The sequence below is a fragment of the Lepidothrix coronata genome, unplaced genomic scaffold, assembly GCF_001604755.1.
Source record: "Lepidothrix coronata isolate B3197 unplaced genomic scaffold, Lepidothrix_coronata-1.0 Scaffold16, whole genome shotgun sequence".
Classification (NCBI taxonomy): domain Eukaryota; kingdom Metazoa; phylum Chordata; class Aves; order Passeriformes; family Pipridae; genus Lepidothrix; species Lepidothrix coronata.
In genome coordinates this window covers 5,591,471-5,614,538 of record NW_016690196.1, presented here as the reverse complement: position 1 = coordinate 5,614,538, position 23,068 = coordinate 5,591,471, and the positions used below count along the sequence as shown (strand labels likewise).

At 37.0% G+C, this 23,068-nt stretch overlaps 1 protein-coding gene across 3 annotated transcripts in view; it reads right to left on the bottom strand.

Moving 5' to 3' along the window:
- Positions 1-23,068, bottom strand: part of LTBP1 (latent transforming growth factor beta binding protein 1) — a 193,889-nt gene that overhangs the window by 67,979 nt on the left and 102,842 nt on the right. For all 3 annotated transcript variants that reach the window (XM_017806812.1, XM_017806813.1, XM_017806815.1), the window contains 4 exons: positions 22,501-22,603; positions 16,100-16,171; positions 3,116-3,238; positions 1,560-1,727 (listed from right to left, as the gene is read on the bottom strand). In XM_017806812.1, coding sequence (XP_017662301.1) covers positions 1,560-1,727; positions 3,116-3,238; positions 16,100-16,171; positions 22,501-22,603 — 466 coding nt within the window. The remainder of the gene's footprint in view (positions 1-1,559; positions 1,728-3,115; positions 3,239-16,099; positions 16,172-22,500; positions 22,604-23,068) is intronic.

Genomic DNA, 23,068 nt, shown 5'->3' with positions numbered 1-23,068 from the left:
GCCATACACATCTGGTCTCAGTGTTTGTTTCTTTAGAAGATGATTTACTCTATACGAATATTTTAGAAGCTATCAGGGAGTGAGATCATGACTTTTAAATTAACATGGGATGCTGCAGTAAATACATTACCCCATTCTGGAGTATCCCACTTTCACATATTTTTCATAGAAAACTCTGAAACATTATGAATTTAACCTGTTACAGAAAGGAACATGTTTTTAAATCATGAAAGTAATCATTAAATGGGAAAAGTTCATCAGAATTTTCTACTCACAGATTTTCTCTCCGAAGTCTTTTCATTAAGGAAAAAAAAAATCACTGACATAACCAATTCCATATGATATTCAATGTATTTCTTGTGACTAGAGAGCAGTCAACAAAAGGATATATTCTCTGCTCAATAACATACATAATTGGGCAGGAAGCCTCACGCAATATTGTCATATATGTAAAGCACTTGTATTTAAATTGTGAGTCATCTCACGAGAATATATTTTTTTCTCCATTAAAATCCATAGAAATATTATTTATCTGTAAGTGATTTGAGTTTTAAAATCCTGCTCAGTGATCTAGTGACCCAACGGTCATGCAGGAAACAGTGGCTTTAAAAATCAATTGAAATGCTCTAAAATGTTGGTCATTTTCATTTCTGTAAGTCCAGCTTAAAAAAAGTAGGGAATCTGCTGCTCTCATCACGTCTCTAATGCTAGCTGTGGATTTCCCAAAGCAGCTAGCTGTTTTTGACAATGTAAATCATTCTAAAATACCTCAAAGAAGTACATGACCTGTATCATGGCAGTGACATCTGCAGCAGAAAATTCAGGTAAGCACAGTGGATTGCCATTACAAATACCTATGCTAAAAATACTGAAGACGCTGGACATCATGTATATTGCAACAAGCAATTATGTTTTTAAAGAAGATTAATTTGATCATACATTTGGACAAAAAGATAAAATTAAATTAATATATACCAAAGAATCCATGGACATTTAAGTTTTAAGCAAAATTGGGGAATAGAAAGTACTTAAAAGCAGCAATCAGTATTTACAATATGTGGTATCTTAATCTATAAGCAGCCTAAATGAGGGTCGTGACCAAACAAGCTGGTATTTTCAGAATCCTTATATACTTTAAAAACAGCAGAACTCCAAGGGAACTGATAATACAAATGAACTTTATGTAACAAGTAAGGAATTGTTTAAGTGAAAGTTGATATGAAATGTTTAACTACAAGTTTTTATTGTTAAGAAGGCAACACCATCCTTAGCACAATTCTCAAAATGGATGGTAAAGACATGGAGGAAGGTGAGAAAGAAGAGATACTACCATGTATATCCTACTAACTGTAATATAAACTACAACCCATGTTGTTCTGTAACCTAACTCTCAAAAGCTGCCATCCTTTCACCAGAGCCTTTAATAACTGAGGAGTATTAACTAGATTTTGGGTTAATTTCCCTATATCTATAATATATAGTGTGGAGGGTTTTCTAAAGCATGCATAACAAACGTAGGGTGGGGGGAGGAGTTTGGATTTTTAATAGGATGTTCTTACCTGTTCCTGGAAGTGGACACTTCTCACAGTGTGGGCCCCAGGCTTTGCCAACGCTGCAACAGCAAAGCTGCTTGCTGAGCTGAACAGAAAGAGGATGCATGCATTGCTTTCCTGCACTGACAAACCGATAGCAGGGTCCTTTCTCTTCAGCAACTACAGGATTATCAGCTGCAATGAAAGTGAAAGAGAGGATGCTACTATTCAGGCAAAAAGAAAAATAGAGAAACACCATGAGATTTCCAACACCGGTTAAATGGATTAATATTACTGTCTGCAGAAGTTTTACTTCAAACACCTATCTCAAACAAAAATCACAACACAATAAAAAAAAAATAATCTTATTTTGAATCAAACACTCCTGAATTCAAACTCATCCTAGACCAAGGATAAGTATTTTAAAGAAAAAAAAAAATTCCTAAATTGCCATGCTGCCACAATAGAGTTAGAATCGGCTGTCTCACTTGTCCACAAGTCCAGTTGCTGTAGCTCAATCATTGGCATTACACAGTTGTGTCAAGCTACATACCCACTAGAACATTCATCCAGAAGTAGGTTATGTCAGTGAGACTGCAAAAGCATACATGATACTTTTTTTATAAAAGAGACAATTACATATTTACATTTTGTTACACTTAGTTTTAATGTGGAAGAGCCAAAGGCCAAAAGCTATGACTAGTATGAGAAAGCTAAGACCCATCCAGCTTTCTAATTTATGCATCCAAATTAACATATGGTTAACAGTTTTGGGTAATTTGTTCACTTAAAAATACAAAGACTACCTGATTTTCAACATGACACATAAAAGCAAAAGCAAAAACTAACAACCAACTCCTTTTTTTCTGGTGTTCAACTGAAAAGTGATATGAAGTTCTCCAAAATGCTAAGAAACGTTCTCAGTAATTGAGTGTCATTAACTAGTAGTATTGGATAATTATGCTGGGGAAAAAAAAAAAAGAAAGAATTCACCTGTATCTCAAGACCATATTTTATAAATATGAAGACAACTCAGAAAAGCTTAGGAGATATTTGCATTCATGCTGTTCATAACTTTTTCTTTTTCCTAATTCTTTCTTAATTTTTAATCCTTTTTAATGAGAAAGAAAATGTGCCAAATATCAACCTGGGCTAAATGTTTAGTAATGGAAACTACTCAGATCAAAGCTGCAGAGGTGGAAGAGGGGAGAGCAGGACACAAAGATGATTTTGGCTGAGGAAGTAGCAGAGATGGGAGAAAAAAATATGTGGGAAGGAGAACACCAAACTACTGAGAAAGACTGAATGTATGAGGAGGCTGGATGTGGCCTTGAAGGTTTTTTGTGACAAGCCAGGGAAACATAGCAAAGGTCTTGGGCAGCCAGTAGTGGAAACCAACGTTTCCAGGACAAGAGACAGAAAAGAGGCATGAGGACTGAGACTGACTACGTAAAGTGAATAAACTGAGAAGATGAGGTGGGGACAGCAAATAAAAGGTGACAGATTAGAATAGTTAGGCCTGGTCAAATAAATCTTCATCTAAAATGCAACTAAGTATCTGTTAGCTTAGCATCATTACTTACGTATGCATCTTGAGAGGGTAGGATCTGGCACAAATCCCATTTTGCAGGTACATCTATAACTGCCCATGGTATTCAAGCACTCACCATTAGGGCATACTCCCTGTAGCTGACACTCATTGATATCTGTGGGAAAATTGAAAATAAACAGATGCTGAAACATGTATTAATACTTCTCTTTAGTTACCTTTTTTAAAAAAATAAGCGTAGGAGGACTGTTACAAGTTAACACTCTAATCAACACTTTTTCCCATAATGACATTTGATTTATAACCTTTTAAAACACTGCTGAGAACATAACAGAAACAAAATTACATTTATACATCATTCTTGAATACTTTGAATTAAAAAAAACAAATACACTTTGGCTGGCTTATCAACCCCTCTTTTCCTGACTAGATGATTGCTTGTGCAGCCAAACACAGCTCACAAGAATGTTCACAGAGACAAATTTAAAGCGATGTAGTATATATTTTATGCAGGGTGGAACAGTGCTTAATACATTTACTACATTTTTTATTAGTATTTGTATTCCACACTGCTCAAAGGTTCATTGTGCTGGAAGAAGCACAATGCAAAAATATCGTCTCTAGTCTAAAGAGCTTACTGTCTTGATAACAAGAATATGCTTCAGGAAGCACAGAACATATGTGACATTAAAAAAACATGTATCTGTGGGAACACAACTTTGCAACAACTGACAACTACTTTGATAAAGTTTGCTGTTATGAGGCCACCCACACAAGTGTCCCTTTCAGGGTCTCACTGAATCATTCTCCCATGACACAAGCATTGGACCTCAAGCCTGTATCATACTTGGGGTTGCATCTGTAATTCACTTACTCTTAGAACAGGACCTGCCTGACAATCATCTGAATACCATCTCTAACAGCCAGGATTTTATTTCAGGGGAGAGCAACAACATAGCTCGGACTGATAAACAAAACCTTAAAATAATAATAAAAATAAAAATAAAAGCCCATCTAATCCATAATTACCTCTATCATAAATTTCCATGTATCCTCTTGCAGAAAAATTGAGAGAGTACATTGAAATAGACCTACTTAAAAATGTTTATGTGTATTATTTTTACATAAGACTTCCCTCCCTATCCTTAAGGCTAGGAAAAAATGCCTACCTTGCTGGGCAAACCTCAAGTGGAAGTCAGATATTCCTGCTAGCTCCTTGAAAATCAGGTATTAGTGATCATTTTATCTAAAATATACAATATTTATTATCTTTTCTCTTGGCTCTTATAAAACCATCACCATTTTATTTCACCTTGTATACCGATGCCTAATTCAACACAATCAATGAGGGTAAGAAGTGGAATATACAAAATATGACAGATGTGCTGGAGTTTGCTTTTGGAAACCTATAGAAAGAACGTTTTTTCTTAATTTTTCTCCACAAGTTTGGCTACTTGTCCCACTACACAGGAGTGCACAGAACAGCAGACACTAGCAGTTACTATACCAGCTGCATTTTTTTCCAAATACTTAGTGTTCAACTTATCCCTCAGCTCTTCCAGTGCTATACCTAATATAGTATCTTGACACCACCTGGATAAACTTCTCTTCTATGCACTTAGCTATGTGTGACAGAGTGATAATTTATATACAACAACTTCGGACGAAATGTGATGGAAACCACATGAATTACAAAGGATCAGCTTTGCCTCAAAGGAATTTTCAAGTGAAATTCCCAGACTACATGACTTTCTAACCTCAGAGGGAGTGGATTATTAAAAAAGGACAATGGTATAAGAAAAGAGCACAAAAAACATCTGAAATATTCTCCTACAGCAGCCTACCTTTTGTCTCATCCAACCTTTGAGCAGGATTATATCCCATATAAGCACAGGAGTATCTTATTTAAGGACTACACTAATACAGAATATTTATTAAGCTAGACTTTTTCTGATGCACTTGAAATTTTTTCTTGAAGTTTCTTCTGTTTCTTAGTCAGACTAGCTTCTTCCTTTTGTCTTGAAATCTCAGAATATGACTGAAGGCATCTACAAAGTTCCAGTTGATCCCAAAAGGAAGATCATAATTTTTCCAATACCATTATAATTTGTGAGTATAACAAGGAATGAACTTAATACTTAGCAAACTACAGATATTATTGAAATATCCCTAAATAGAAACATACTGATGCTGCTGTAAAGTTATCAGGAGGAAAGGAAGTATTACTAACCCTCTACTTTCAAAAATCAGGCACAACAAAGACCTGATGAAAGAGAAGACTGTGAAATACCTAGAAGCTAATACAAAGCAAATACTCAAGAACCCCCTACTGAATTTTTCACCCATAGATGATTTGGTCCTCAAATGCTAAACCATGAAACAATTCTACTTGCTTTTATGAGCACTGTCTCTGTTGTCGGAAATAAGTTAGAGGAAGAGACTGTATCCTTGTATCCTTTACTTTGAATACAGGAAATCTTGATACCTGGGTTCATTTAAAAATAAAAATCCTCAACAAAATTACACAAATACAAAATTATATACACACAGGCAAAAAGTACATAAAGATTTTGGAGGAAGAGAAAAAACATGGGAGAAATTGGTACATATAATGAAAATAATTGCTTTGCTTCCTACACTGTAATAACCAGACATTTTTAAACAACTTTTTCCCTTTCCAAATTCAAAGTGTACATTTTTACTTATAGGAAAATTAACCTATACTAATGGGAAAAAATGGAAGATATCTCCCAGGTGACATACATAACATATCACTTTTTTGGTCACTTTTTCTGGAATATATATCCATATAGAATTAGCAGAAATTCTTTGTAGAGTGAAAACAGGATTTAAGTTTTAAATCAGCATAGAAGACAACTTATTTTAAATAATGTAAATTTGACTTGGATTTTATAACTCTAATTTTCAAGGAAAGACTAAATCTCATTTGTTAACCATTAAAATACAATGCTCTTTGAATATACGTGATCATGAAAAATCTGGCACTTTCCCATTCTATCTAGGAGAATAATTCTACCATTCTACGTGTATTTAAGCAAGGTAAGTAATTATATAGAATAGCATAAGTGCATTTATATTTTTAATGTTTAAAATTATTGATGATGCACTTATTAGATGATAATTTTACTCTGTTTGAATCCACCTTAATTTTAAGGAATGTTAAAAATCTATATATGGATAAACTTTAACATTTGAATACTAAAAGTATATAGGCATGCTAAAAACAGAAAGCAAAATCCTGGAAAGACACAGATATATTTTATGTTTGTAGAACTATGTCTGTTGTTGTAATTCTCAAGCAGTTGTTCAACTTTGAATAACTTAGCTACTGAACTGAAATCCATATATATATAAATATATTTACAGTGAAACATTAGGAGGTACAAAATTCTAGTTACAGATTAAAGACTTCAACTAGCTGAATAATCTTGAATACCTACTAGATAAACTGTGGTATTTGGATTTTATAATGATTTTTTTTAACATAGCTTAAACTGTAATTGTGAACTTTAGGGTAAATTTAATTTGAATATAATCTGAACAGAAATTATGCATATTTTTACAGATCTGAACTGTATTTCATGTCATTGCTGAGGAAAAACTGGCACGGGAACATAGGAGACACACTTGGTGAGACTGGAAGAATCTTCTTCTGGAGTTTTGCCTACTAATAGTGAAGGTTTCGTGGCATTATTTATTGAAGTGGCTGATTTGCGGGTAAATGGGATCTTCCTATAATTCATGAATACACAGGCATCTTTCTTTCCAAATGATTCAATTATTTTGCAGGAAATATTCACAGATGCTGTCATTATTGCCTCTGTATTCAATCTCTTTGCAGACAAACTGAGTTTGTACGTCTAGTATTTAAAAATACAGCACCCAATAACACATGTGCTCTGTTATTGCTATTTAATGTGGGCGCCACTACATTTAAGTTCCAGCTCATGTGTAAATAGCTAAATACCAGTGAACATTCCTTTCAGAGTCCCCAACACAGATATTCCTCTTTTTAAATTTGTGCACTTTTTAAAGTTAACTTCATTGTGCATGTTCTGATGCCTCAGCATAACTTAATTATAGTGTATTTTAACGCCTCTTTTCCAAGTCATATCTTCTCAATGAGCTCATAGAATTACTGAGCTGATGCTCTATGCTGAATTACACAAGCCTATCTAGGGATTCCTCAGAAACAAGCCATAAAAAAAATCCCAACCCTTCACATTTTCAAAAGAAACAAATGTATATGTAAGAATAGTGGTTATTTAACAACTTGGGTGGAAAAAAAAAATCCCTTCCAGATTTACTACCTACTTCACTTCATTTCAGACTGTGGTAAAAGGCCACCTATCCAAAATGTTTGCTACCGCTTGCCAGCCTGCCCAGCTATGCAAATTGCACTGGAATCAACTTGTTCAGGCAGCTGGAAAAGAAATCTGATTCGAGATTAACAGATTTTTTTTCTTTTCAGCCCTCTATTTCTTGTATATGGACATAAAATATAAGTATAGGAATGAGAATTCATTTGTTCCATTGTACTAACTAGAGAAAAACATCTGAATAATCTTTTGTTGTGCCGAAGTATGAACTGATGACACTCTTGAGAAGTGATTTGATTGAACACCTTCATATACACAGAGGAAATACTATGGGGCTATGTAGCAGTACTATAAAACCATACACACATAAATAACGCTTTCCAAAGACCAATTCAATATTGACTTTCAGTTTTTGAGAAAAGCAGAATAATGAAGTTTCCTCGGTAAAAAGCCTCTGCGTTAGTGAGACAGAAACAAAGAGTTTAAGCAAGGAGATATTCCACACAGCACCTTGCATGGCTACGCAATAAATTCTCATGCTAGGCACCATTATTTATAAAGAACTAATAAATAAAGCATTGATTTTGTAATAGTTGATGTTTGATAATGGGAATGACTTGACCTTTCTCAATGGTAATAAATGAGTATAAACCCGCTGGCATGAAAGAAGCATTGTCATTCTGCACTGACTGCCAGCCTGACCCTTTGCTGTTACTCTTCCATATTATACATGCCAAACACATGGAACTGTTCCATGGCATACTGTGCTCCTCGGTTTGGTAGTCCATCTCCACGAAAGTTTGACTCATATTTTCAGTCTGTGGTAATGGCAGGGGAAGCCACATGCCATCCCAGCAACCCTGTTGGTTGACTCTGCTCTCACGAGTTCATCCAAATTCACAGAAGCTTTGCCATAACCAAGGTCTTGACAGTGATGCTGCAGCACTGTAGAGATGAGTCTGCTGTGTCTCAGCTCCTCCTATATTTTTTTCTAAGCACACAGCTTGATATATGGTGAGGTCAGCCACCACACTCCGCTCCAGAGCCACCACAGTGCTCCCAGCTTCAAATAACCCAGATGCTGTAACCAAACTGCTGCTAATCTATCCCACAATCTTTCCCACTAAGAAGAACTTAAAACAGTCTCTCTTAACAAGAACAGTTAGTGTTTGATACCTTCCCACACATTTTTATAGGTCTTCTGGGTGTCAGGTCAGCCTGCTCTCAGAAAATGAAATGTGTTAATGACTCACTGCCACTGAATTTCCTGGGGAAAAAAGCAAGCTAAAACAACTATTTCCTAACTGAATGCTTGTCTGCTCATGTGGAGAGCATGACTTTGAACACAGTAATCTCCATGGACTTTAAAAAAACCCCCCAAAAACAACAAACCCCCCTCCAAAACCAAACGGAAGTGAAGGAGGAAGATGAGAGCAATGTAAGATGTCCATTTAAAAAAGTAAGCTTCACAGCCTACTGCTCTTCTACGCATTGACAGGCCAAGACAATGTGAAGAGCTGGATGCCAACTACAGCCAAGCAAAGTGTTGCAGAAGGACTTGTTGATCAGCAAAGAATTTTTTGCTACAGAGCACCCTATGAAAGCTGATGGTTGGCGTATCAGCTCTGTAGTGTTTCCTTTTGGCAGCTTCCAGCTGTAAGACTATTTAGGAAGAGAAGTTCACTATGTTTTGGCTGTGTTAACTATTATAACAGCTCTTCAGACCACCCAGGCCCAGCTGGACTAATGCAGAAACACTAAGGTGGTGTAAAGCTGTCTTCTCTGCCTTCAGCCTTGTAGGTCATTTGGACACATGGAGCAAGTCCTGTTTTGAAGAGTGAGCGATGCCCATATTTGGTCACAGACATACAAGAATTTGAAACATTTCTATAAAATTAAATTCATTCTTTCATTTCCAGGCATAGCACATTGAATTTATGCTCATCAAAATTATCACAGTTTGGAGCATTAAGTATTATCTCAAAATTCTAGAACTGAACATACAAGTTTATTCATGTGTTTTGGTCAAAGCTGAAATCTTCTGACTTTACATTATTTAAACCTATCTATTCATTTTAAAGAAAACATTTTTACTCAAGAAAAACAGTCTACAAATTCAGAAAAGTCAGGGGTCACAGCAAGAATTTCAAACAATGCAAATGCAAACAAAACCAGTCTGTAATTTGTTTTTTGAAAGAAACTATTGCTACTGTTCACGTAAATAATGTGGTGAATTTTGTTTTCTGGAGCACTGGTAACTTTGAAATGGTAAATTCCACTATCAAAATTGGACCAGGGTTTGAGTTTATAATTATTTTATGTTGAAGTAAATAAAATGCATTTGAAATTTTCATAAATAAGGCTGAAGAATGCTAAGAAGTGATTTAGTATAAATTAAAAAAAAATATGTCTTTTGAAAGAATAGATCTCACTTGTATCATTGAGTTTTCTGTGTTACAAATTTGAGGTGATTTTTGATTACATCAATAAATTCAATTCAAAAGACAATGAACATTTCAGATTTTCAAAGTCACATTACATGCACTAAAAGAAGAAAACAATGTTTAATTTCACAATTTTTAAGAAAACATATGACAAGGTATAAAAAGTAAATATGCAACAGCTTCCAGCTAGGACAGTCATGATATCCAGAAGGTTCTTATGAATTTTGGACCAAGAATGGGAAGTTGTAGAAGCAGGAACTTCTAGTCAAATCACCACAGCCTTGGTAGCTTCACTGAAATATTCAGAATAAACTTGTGGCTGCAAAGTACTGCAGCCCGTCTCACCCCCTCTGTCTCAAGTGTCTGGTGCCAAAGGACACAAGCAATCTCAATAGTTTGAGACAGTGATTCCAGCCCTGAGCACTGTGGAAAGGTAAATTTCTGAAGGGGACTTCTGCATTTAGCTCTGAAATTCAGTCTCTACGTTTATCAAAAACCAATCGACTTTGGTTAAATTACTAAGCAATAAAACTGAACAGAAAATAGTAGTCTCCTTATGATGTAAAGTGAGCAAGTTGCTTTTCAATAAGACCCACGCACACTTAAGACACTTTGCTGCATTTAAGCAAAGCAAGTCTTCTAGATCAATTATATACTAATTTGCCACAGTACTGGGCAACTTCTTAATTAAAATTGACCTAGTGGCCAGTCATTAAATGTTATTTAGGAAATATCTGCCTGGATAGATGTTTTCATGCAGTAAGTGCTTTAATATGCACAATAAATTAGGTTGCAAATTTAGACTGGAATATATAATTTACATTATTCATGAAAATTTTGTTCATTCTGGTACTTATATGCTAGGCTTCAGTGGGAGTGCCATCTGACTGAATGATCTCCAAATTGACTCAATATACGGGCATCAGCTTTTATTCTCTTTATGAAAATCAATTACAATCAATTACCTACTAACACCACAGAAAACACTGTTCCAACTGGTTCCACTATAGGTACATTGTTAACCACTATTAATATCCTCTGTTCTAAGAAACATATAATATCCAGATTTTTCTGCCTCCATTATAGTTGATTGTTTCAATAATAACATGATTAGTGAGAACAAGGGGCAAAAGAAACAAAAAACAAGGATTCATTGTTAATTAATCTATTGCAATATTTTCTAAAATTACAGAAAAAACAGCTGCTTATTCTAAGAAATGACCCATTGATTTCTGTGAGCTAACATAACAGCAGCAGGAGAAATCAGTCCAACTCATTTTGTGCTTTTGCGTGGAATTTACTGGAACACAAGTTTGCAGATCCACACTTCTCAAACACATAATCAATGTCCAAACAGCAACCCAGCCCAGTTTCTGGAGATACATTTATTTCTCAGTACGATCATCATAAAAGAACTTCTTTGAAAGACGGTTGTTGACTTAGTAGCTAAGTAACATAAAAACCATTTCTTACAAAGCTAAGCTCTTTTATTACTTTAAAGTAGTAAAATAAACATACAACGTGCAGAGAAAACAGATTTATTACTGTATTTTAGGGACAAATGTAGGAGAGCAGAATATACCCTCAAAATTTATCTTAAATCATGATGAAGCCAAGGGAAAAGAGCTTTAAGTCCCCAGAGCACATGACTATAGAATTTGATCCATCAACATACAAGTACTAGTTTCTACAAGCTCATATACATTTTATTTTAAGAATATAGGGACTTTCCATGAACTTCCATGCACTTTTTACTTCAGTGTAAAACAACAAGTGTCCAGGTATTTTTCCAGTTCTTTAAGATAAGATTTCTAAAGTGCTTTACTGGCAATATGCTAGTTTCCTGAAAAATGAATCCAACCTTTTCACCAGCTGTTTTTTTCATTCTACTTCAGTTTTCCAAGAAAACCATTAGAGAGTAAGGAAACAGTAGTATAATTCAAAGCAGGGAACCAGAAATTAACACTGCATGTGGATTCTGACAAAGAAGTTGCAACTCTGATAAGCTGTATTTTGGCTCTAATGACAGCCTTAGGGCATCCATGTGTGTACATGTAATAAATCACCCAATTGAAAAGATAATTACTGAGGGGGAAAAGAGCTTTCTTAATAGCAATTACACTAAATTGTTCGAATTAACATACCCACAGATGGGTCTTTGTTGTCCTACTTACACATTAGAGAGAAGAATGTTTCATTATATTAGTTCACTCACTTGAAAGGAAAGAAATCAGGATCTGGTTATTAATCACACTAATACTTCTTAGTTTATGAAGCCTTTGTAGGCTTTTGACTGCAAAACCAGTGTAGAACAGAAGGTTAATTAGACTTTTAGGCCTGATTTTCAAAGGCAGTGAAAGCTGGACAATATTTAGGTGAAAACAACAATCTCCTTAAGCTGGAGGCACAGATTCAGAAATATATCCCCATTACTATTTTGTCTGGCAACCCTGGCCCTTTCTGAGCATGGACACAGCATGCATACCCTTTCAGTAAAGAATAACCTAATTAAAATGTACACTTCCATATAGACATGCTGTTCCACTCCCTTTCAATATAATTGTAAGGATCACTGAAAGAATATGAATACTCCCATGACAGCAGCTTAAACAGTTTTCTCTCAACATCTACTGCTGTAGCTTTGTTCTGTGTTAGTGATATGGACAGCTCTTTTTGCATTAGTCCTATCCTCTTTGCTCCTAGAAAAGCATTTCTGCTTCAGATAAACTAAGAGGACACTTTCGGCTGCCCCATTGAAAAGTACATGCTATTAACCACTTCAGGACTGAAATGCACCCTGACAGCAGCTTTCACGAATGAAGCTAGCTTTCCTGAAGAAAATTCAAACAGAGGTCAAAATCATGACCTGCTGAAAGAAAATGGTAATCTTGTTACTTACTTCAACAGTACTAAATTCCATCATGCTTTGTTTCATGGGTATTTCTTCTCCCAGTTCCTTCCTTTTTTGTACCTCCTTTTTGGAGCGTGTTGGTGAGCAAATCACAGAGGAGCCATCCAAGCCTTGATAAGGCAATAGGGGAAACCTCCAACAGCCACCCCCTCTGCCCTCTCCAGAAAGTTAAGAGATTGTGTCCATCCTCAATTCATCAACAGCCTACTTCCTGGTGAGATAATCCTACTCCCATTTGATGCTTAAACTCTAGATTATAAATTCCCATGCATCAACTACAAGTTATATTTAGAGTTTACAGCCTGCTCTCTTCTGGGATAATGACAGCAGTATAAAACAAACTATTTTAAAGCCTCATATTTCTTGCAGTGTTAGTTATGTGGTACAAAAATGTGTCAGGGGAAAATCTATCAAAATCCAGTGCAAAAAACAATGACTAGCCTACCAGGTATGGATCTGTTTCTGTACACTACCATGGCAGTATTTAGTTCCCTCAAATGCTCCTACCCAGAGACATATGTTCTCCCTCCCTTATCAGCCTGCCACTGCTCAATGAAACAATTTCCTGGCCTACTACAGGCAACCTTCCACAAGTACCAGACAATTTTTAACCATCTGTAGACCCTGACTAAGAATCTTAGTTTCCATGGAATAAGATTTGCCAACACCTACAATCTCGTGAAACAAACTGAATGCCCTACACGCCTTCAAATGCCTGCTGGGCCGCTGCTGTCTAGGAAACCATTGTGTGGGGTTTGTGATCAACTACTGAAGGTACCAAAAGCTCCCTTCTCTCCTGGATCATGCTCAGAGGGATGCCATGATGGCATCACTGCATCTTCTAGACACTTTCTGTGCTCAAAGTTAGAATACCTCTCTTTTGCAGACTCCGAAAAACCTCACAAATAATATGCAGAATGAGACAATCTCCTTCAAAATAGCTGGAAACATCTTGCTGAAATATACACACCACCTGTGTGTTTAATTTGAGGCATGAAAAGGCGGCCCATTTATGACTCACACTCACCTCCTTCACCTTTTCACTTTTCAGTTCTCATTAGTAAGTTACGATCAACATCTCCCCACTCCTTTTATTTATTAGGAGGACCCTATGGTTTTTCACTGCAGAGCAGGGAGCAAGCTCCTGAGATGCAATTGGCAGCTCTCCTCCATTTAGTTTTTACTATTTTGACCCACCTCAATTTTCTCTTGCAGTCTTCCAAATGCTCCTACCCTGCAAGCTGGTAAACCACTAGGTAGAGGCCAGAGCAGCAGATCGGCTTAGGTGGCTATACTTGCAGATAGCAGCTCAGATCTCCCTCAGCAGTGAAACAGCATGACGTTTGTGTTTAATGCTCTAGGAACTTTATTATTTTGGTTGGTAAATGATTTCTTTATGCAACTGGCTATTGTACATTCCCTCATCAGAATGTTAAGTGAAAGTTTTCAGTTAAATAAGATTAACTTTATGTCCAAAATGCCTACAAATATCCTTTAACATCAATTACTCTTTCATTTTATCCTGCTCTCCACCACCACTACTCTTTGTTGGGACCTCTTTTACCCTTGCTGTATCAACAATGATTAACAAACCTGACCACAGCAATATCAGTCTCACTTGAACTCATTTTTCCCTTATTTCCCAAATCTCTCTCCAGAGTACCATTGCAAGACTGCTCACATCTTCTCAGACCTCCTTCTTGTTTGCTTGTGCTGTGCCAAACAAGTTAGACAAGCAATTAAGGTTTTTCCTACATCCTCATCTGGCACTTTCTGTCCAGTGCTCAAAGATACACAGAAAGAACAACAATATGCCTATGGGTATCTCTTCAGCTTCATCAGATAGAGATGCCATAGGCCAGGAGAATGTAAATGTCCCAAGCCTTTCTTTGTAGCTTCATGATCACACAGATCCCACAACCCTATATGTTTTGATAACTTCTGTGTTTACAGCCAAGACAGAGAGATAGACAACAGGTTAGCAAAGGCATATAGAGCTTTTGGAAGACTCCATAAAAGAGTCTGGCGAAATAAACACCTGAAGAAAAGTACAAAGATCAGTGTTTACAAAGCCATAGTGTTGTCTACTCTCTTATATGGGTCTGAATCACGGGTCATTTACCACCACCACCTGCGTCTCCTAGAACGCTTCCATCAACGCTGCCTCCGTACAATCCTAAACATCCACTGGTTAGACTATGTGGCTAATACATCTGTTCTAGAACAGGCAGCAGTTACAAGTATTGAGGCTATGTTGCTGAGAACACAGCTGTGTTGGGCAGGGCACGTCTCAAGGATGAAGGACTACTGCCTCCCTAAGATCTTGCTCTATGGTGAACTTGCCACCGGCTGCCACAAGAGAGGAGCCCCGAAGAGGAGATACAAGGACTCCCTGAAGCAACATCTCAGCCTTGGCCACATTGATCTCCATCGCTGCTCTACTCTGGCCTCCAGTTGGGAGGTCTGGACACACTATGTATAATGCTGCTGCTTCCTTTGAGAACACGCACAGGATAACCATCAAAGAGAAAAGACAATGCAGAAAGAATCGTGTCTTCCCAATACCATCCAAGGAGACTTTCTGCTGTGCCTTTTGCAACCAGATTTGTCTATCTCGCATTGGCCTTTTTAGCCACCAGCGTGTTTGTAGCAAATGTGGGTAGAGCCCTTCCCAAATCTGCATTCACAAAGCCTAGCCATGAATGTTTACAGTTAAGAGATAATACAGTCTAATCTTGGAGTAACACAACTTATACACTGTCAAACTCCACACATCCTCACCTGCACTATGCACAACCTGGAAGCATGTGGGTCACTGCTTTACACAGCAGCCAGGTACACATGCTTATAATCTTCATCTTGCCAGGGACACTGCCTGGCTTTTCTCAGTACTGTTGTGTCTAACCTCTAAGTCCAAAAGGATTTTTCTCTGATTACTCTAAACTTCCATGATTATAAAAATTATTCTATATTGCTAGTTTTCTCTGATTTAACTAAGTGTACAGATTCACTGTTCAGCAAAAAAACTGACAGAACAATGTCTTTATACTGAAGAGCAAAGTAAATGGATCCTTATGAAATCATCTTTATACATCATCAAAGAAAATTAAACTATAAGTAAAAGTTTTAAAAGATTTTTGCCCTGGAGGTAAAAAAACCACGCTATACAGTTGCTAATATTTGGAAAGAGTTAAAAGTAGCCTCAACATTTTTTCTCAAATACAAATCAATAAACTGGATTCATTCATGTAAGTCATAAATATCAAAGAATCTGTCACAGAAAACAAATACACAAACACAATCAATTGTGGACACTATCATACCTTGACAAAACGTAGCATTGATCCTCTTGTAGCCTTGTGGGCATTCCATCATAGGACTGTATCCATGGTAAGCTGAAGAAAAAAATTATATCAGTTAAATAATGCTAATTTATATGCTTATTTCCAGACAGCCAAATTATCATATAACTATAAAAAAAAAATCCAAGTTTTTTTGATGCTTGGTTAAGCATAAAAGATAAAAAAATTAAAATTAAAGGTTGTACAGGTAACCTTAATTCCATCTCTTTCTATATGTTTACCACTTAAGATTTCAGTTATACACTTAAATTTGTATTTTTTACAAAAACAGAAACCTTTGAAATCAGAACATTATCATTCATCCTATTTGTCCTCAAATATTCAAATAACTACTTTTGCAAACAAGCTACAAATATCATGCTGGGAAAAGATAAAGTTGAAGATTCATCATGGAAACTCAATGATGGTTTTATAACTGAAAGCAGCTTTAGAAAGCAAAAGTATCTTCAAATGTTAAGCAAAATCGTTGGGTACCAGTTCTCCTGCCTTTACTGAATTAAAAAAATACTTGAAATCCAGAGCAAATAGATGCAAATAAACTTTTAAAATAAGGGGCGAGGGGAAAGAAGAAAAGGGCACATTTGTGATTACAAAGCTGTTGAATTTTAGAAGACTGAACTTCACTTACTGGCTGATCAGTGCAAACTGTCACAGACATAACACTGCAAAGTAAAGACTGAATTCAATTTTGCCAAAATAGAAAGTGTTCAGTTAATCAGTTTTTTATTTCTCTTTTTTGTTTTTTTCTTCCCGTAAGGTTGCTTTTGAGACTACAGAAAACTATGTATTGATTCTTAAACATCATAAATAAGAGCAGTAACTTCTTTGTATGTTTATGCACTAAAATCTAGCTTCTTGACGAAGTCCAGTAAGTTGTTAAACATATAGGACTAAACTTTTGGCCCTATGATCACATACGTGCCTTTGCTAAGAGTCAAGAGAGTTTTTCATAATTTGCTACAACAGAGATCCCTTACATTTTGTCACATCTTTCAGTTTCCTTTGAAAGTGTTCTAAATGTTCAGTAGATAAAAAAAAAGAACTTAAAGCAAACCAACCAAACAAAAAACAACCCCAACAAAAAACCAGATGCAGTACTTTTCATCTTCACTGTATATAAATTGTCAAATAAGACAGAACAACCGAGTAACAATGTTGTTGATTGGCTTCACACTACATAGTGCCTGAATTGCACATTTATCCCTGCAGCTTATTTTACAACTGGTAACTGGTTAACTGTAACAGTGGGGGGAAAAAAAGGGAAGAAAAACCCAATAATTATTTTCATTACTTCTAAGGGTTTTCCTATTATTTGGAAAAATTTAAATCATGATCCTGAGTAGCAGCTTTTGGAGCAAGATAGTTTTATTTCAAATTGCTGTGACTTATTTAAAATAATTACTTAATTAGAACATTAAGATTCTCCTTAGATATGCAAAAATTACAAAATGGTTAAACACAAAAATAGTACGGGCTAAACCAGAGCAACAATATTATTAGAGTTTTGAACACATATTTTCCATCTTTACATTGACTACAACCATTTTAACTTAACCCAAAATCTGGAAATTTTTTCTTTTAAAGTGGCAGCTACAATCTTTTCACAATGTTAACATTAAAACCAGTTGAAATTTAAGGTGAGATTTACAAAAGCAAAATGGTCTAGTCTCCCCAAAAATACAATGAAACTCCTAATAGTCATGTTGGCAGAGTCAGACTCCTAATTGCACTCATTACATCCTAAGTGATCTGTGTTTGCCATTACAGACCCGATTCAATTCTCACTAAAACCGAGTGAGATACCCTGCAGTGCAGCCTGATGAACAAAAACAGAGGAAGAGCAGAACTCTCGCACTTGTAGATGGAGACTAGGCCATAAGGTATGCCAGGCCTTTTCCAGTGCTGCAACACATTTTCCCTTCCAGGATGACTCAGCTGCTCTAGAAAGTGCAGTGGTGGAGTGAGGTCAGAGTTTTTTAACCTCTCCCTCCCTCCTCATCCTCCTACTCCCACACTGAACAGGAAATGGCAGCTTATTAGCAGCTGTTTTCTTCCTTCTACAAAGAGCAGAAACGTTAACTGGGTCACAGTAGAGTAAGGAGCTTGTTCAGTGATGCCTAGTGATCCATGTGGGAGCTGGATGGAGTCCTACATTACTTACCCTTTATACACTTAGACAACCTGTTTGCAATTATTAACCGTTAAGAAGAAGCCTGACCAATCATAACATTCCCCATGTAACACAGAAATGCACTTTATCTTAAACGTCTTCTGTAGAAGCCCTCAAAAATGGAGATCTGTTCCAAAATTTCTTCTCTTGGTTTTCAGTAAAACTGAATAACCCATAACCTTACAGACATGGGAGCTGTCTCAGGCCAAGGCACTTAATTTTGCAATAGGACAGAAGCCCTGACTGAGCAGTGGCTGTAACCCAAAATATTCAAGTACATCTCTACAAAGTGACAGAGCCCTACTTAAGACCACGGGAACAAGGCACACATAAGCTCACACATGTCCTTAAGTAGCTGACTGGAGTGAGAAGAAAAGTGCCTGCTAGTGAGACTGAAGCATATGCTTAAATATTTTGCTAAAGTGTGTTACACAAAAGATTGCAACCTGACTACATATTATTACAAAAACAGGTCAACCTTAAACCGTTTATGAAGCTTAAAACCATAAAAGCAAAAGGAAGTCTGTTTGCTTCCAAAAAATTTACAATAAAAAGGGTAATACCAATTTACTGAAGTATCAGAACAGGTCAAAATTATATGGGACAAATGTGGGACTAATTTAGCCTGTTGAGACACCGCCATAGATATCACTTAACAACAACTTACTAATGATTTACTTGACTCCCAAGTTTTTCCATCCAACATCATATAAATTTATACATGTAAATATATATATGCATACTCTTTCTACCACTGAATCATTCTCATTGTTGTAAAAATAAAAATACTTGATGAACATAAATCCTTCAGCATCCACTCCATACTTCCATTAAGTCTTATAATAAAGTTACATTTATCTTTGAAAATTGTTTACTCTACAGAAGCATAACACTTTGATACTGGCATGAGGCTTAGTTTGACACCTATGCCCTAAGGACACTTAGGCCCAGATTCAAAACAGATTTAGAGGTTCAAGTTGTGTGCCTAAGTTCAAACTGATCATCTATAAAATTCTAAAATGCTGTAAGATCACTTAAACACCTTCAAAACTCCAAATTTATCACCTAAAGTTCTTAGAAATCTGAAAATTCACCATTTGCACCCATGCAGGTTTGCCATAAGACATGGCATGACTGAATAGCATCACATGTAGAATCATTCCTAAATCAAAGCTGGCCTAGAAAAAACACCTATACTGCTACCAAAGCTTTAATGAATATTCCTGAAGCATACACCTACCAAATTATGTTCTTGATATAATGCAGTGATATAATGACACTCCATTTTAATCTGGAGAAAACAGACAGTGCACCCTTCTCCTTCTCCCTTCTTAAAACACTAATGTACAGTGAGAACTCCCACCTAGAAAGATGAGAAATGTATCCGATTATGACTAGGAGAAACAAACGCTTACTTTCCAGGAATGCTTTAATCAGAAGTAGAGGATTATTCCAAGTGACAACATTCTCTGTCTCCTCTTGAGATCATACAGTGAAATTCAAAAAAACAATTCCAAATTGAGCCAGAAAGCAGGAGTGAGCATGACTCATACCGTAAGTAATTAAGGACTCTGGGAAAGAGACTGGGTTGCTAGTCCTGTTCCAAGAATTGTTCCTGCATTTTATGGGTTAGGGCATCTCCTCATAGGTATAAAATGCAGATTAGAAATTATTCTGGCAGATAAAGGAACTCTGAAGTGTCCCATCTTGAGCAAGTGTGCTGGCCATTAAGCTTTTATAACAAAAAGACATTGCTCATCTCATTAGCATTTTAAAAAAAAGTATTCTTACTCAGTGCTTCGAAAAAAGGGTGCTGGACTTCCTTTCAGGAGAGGTTTTTAGGTTGAGTTCAGGCACTTTTCTGTACCCATCTAGGAAGGATCTGTGGATCAGAATTTCAGACCTCGTTTGCCCCAGTGTTTCCTTGATTGCTTGCTCTTAACACCATGCCAGACATGTTGGTATTAAAGATCTGCCTGACCAACACATTGACTGTGGATTCCAGGCTGAGACAACCAGTGTTTTACCTGAACAATGAAAAACTAACAAGTAGACTTCACTTCAAACCAGAAACCAAAAAATTTGTATTAGTAGTTCCAAACAGTTTTTGGTTGAATCATCCCAGAAACTACAGGCCTGTCAGTCTCACTTCAGTGCCCAGTAAAATCATGAAAAATATTATTCTGGGAAATACTGAAAAACACCCGGAGGACAACGCAGTCATCGGTCACAGCCAGCACAGCTTCATGTGGGGGAAGTCCTGGGATCATCAAGTCCAGCTCCTAGCCGTGAACAGGACAGCCCCAAGAATCACACCATGTGCCTGAGAACATTGCCCAAATGCTTCCTGAACTCTGGAAGGCTTGATGCCGTGACCGCTTCCCTGAGGAGCCTGTTCCAGAGCCCAATCACCCTCTGGCTAAAAAACCTTTTCCTAATATCCAACCTAAACCTCCCCTGACACAACTTCATGCCATTCCCTCAGGTTCTATCACTGGTCACCAGAGAGGAGAAATCAGTGCCTGCCCCTCCATTTCCTCTTGTGAAGGAGTTGTAGACTGCGATGAGGTTTCTGCTCATTCTCCTCTTGTCCAGGCTGAACGAGCCAACTGACCCATCAGCTGCTCCTCTTATGGTGTTCCCTCAAGGCCCTTCAATGTCTTCATAGCCATTCTTTGGGTGCTCTCTAATATTTTATATCCTTCTTGTATTGTGGTGCCCAAAACTGCACACAATATTCAAGGTGAGGCCGCCCCAGTGCAGAGCAGAGAGGGACAATCCCTCCCTCGACTGGCTGGTGATGCTTTGCCTGATGCCCCCTTGGACATGGTTGGCCCTCCTGGCTGCCAGGGCACTGCTGACTCATATTCAACTTGCTGTCAACCAGGATCCCCAGGTCCCTTTCCATGGCATTGCTTTCCAGCATCTCATTCCCTAGTCTGTCTGTACATTCAGGGCTGTCCCATCCCAGGTACAGAATCTGGCCCTTTTCTTTGTTAAACGTCATACAGTTGGCATGCATGGCCCTGTTAGAAACTGTATTTACATAATACAGGAATAAAAATTCAGGTACCCGAGTCTTATTAACTATGACCCCAAGGAGGCTCTCTCCCTGAAGCATATCAGAAAATAAACATACTCTAATGCATGAAAATTAAATGCCTCATAAACTAGCAGATCAGACTGAGTCAGCAGAAATTATGTCAGTCTCCTATGGAAGGAGGAGTCAGAGAAATAGAAGTAAAAGTAGGTTTTCTGCTGGAATTGTATTTATATCTACATTAAGACTTGCCAACAAAAACATGCTTCCAAAAAGATCTAATACTGAACATGTTTCCAACATTGCTATCTGTACAAATAACAGGGTCCTAGATGACCTAGATAAGAATGACTGCAATCTCCTGCCCTATTTCTGGCCCACTAAATGCAGGTCCACTCCATCTGCAAAACCGAGATTACATTACCTTTACCCATCTTTCATTTAATGATGAAAATATGACATGTCACAGGAGTATTGTTATTCCTGTGCAACAATAACATAATTCACAGAAAGTTCAAGAGACTATCTTCACCTATCATGCAAAAAATTTGAAATTTCTTTTTCCTTATAATATGATGTCAAATCGTAGTAAAATGGTGAAAGAAGTCTTTGTCATTGTCTAATTGTTGGGGAAGATATTTTAAAAGCAGAGGAAAAAAAGTAACTGACAATTTAGAGCCTGGAAGATCTTGGCTCCAAACCTGAAAGTTCATCTGCAGTCCCAAGACGTCACTGCATTCTCTCCAAGCAGTAACTGGCGCCTCTATAATTTAAAATTTCTGTGCAAACTTAAAAAAAAAAAAAAATAAGTCCAGCTGGAAAAAGCAAGATGATTCAATGTGATTATTCTTCCTGCACTGAGAAAACACAACAGTCCACCACTGACTGAAAGGAGGAATAAGGGGAGAAAAAACCCAACAATGTCAACTTTGCTGGCTGCATTGAGTGCCTGCATAATGTAACCCTGCTGGCATGCAGGGGAATTCCAGTTTCTACAACCTGTTCCTAATCAAATCATAGCACATTCTTTCTACTAGGTTCCTTTTGTTGTTTTTTTTTCCTTAAAAAAAAAAAAAAAAAAAAAGAAAATACTACTTGAGGGGAAAAAAAAGCATAAGCTGATCCAGAGAATAACAACAAAATAGCACTTACATGGCTTCTTGGGACATTTCTGGCATTTGTTAAAACCCCAGGAAGTACCCACGGTTCCACAGCAGTCTTCTTGCTTGGAAAGGCCAGGAAGTGCTTTGCCACACTGGAATAGTCAGGTAAAGAATACTCTCATTAGTGATACTATAAAATGCTCACTTCTAGTACAATGTTTTTTCAGTTATCTTGGGTCAACCTCTCGCTGAGACACTGAAGATTCACTGGAGCTCTTAGCTGAGCTTAAATGGTGCCTATGCATTGCAAAGGCTCTCTACACAGGCATGACTCAATTAGGGGACATTATTATCTTCCCCTGTGTCAACGTGAAAAGAAAGAAAGAAACAGAAGGAAACAATATGCCACAAGAATGAGTGAATATATTTCTAAGGTGGTAACTTACCACTGGCACCTATTCCCTACCTTCTTCCTCATCAAAACATCCCTGTCCACTTTTTCAGAAGCTATATAAATTGTCTCAAACACCTAATTACTCTCTTAGAGAAAGACAAAAAGTATGACTATGGTTTTTGTGTTATTTCCTACTAAATAGCCTCAATTTTCCATCAATTTC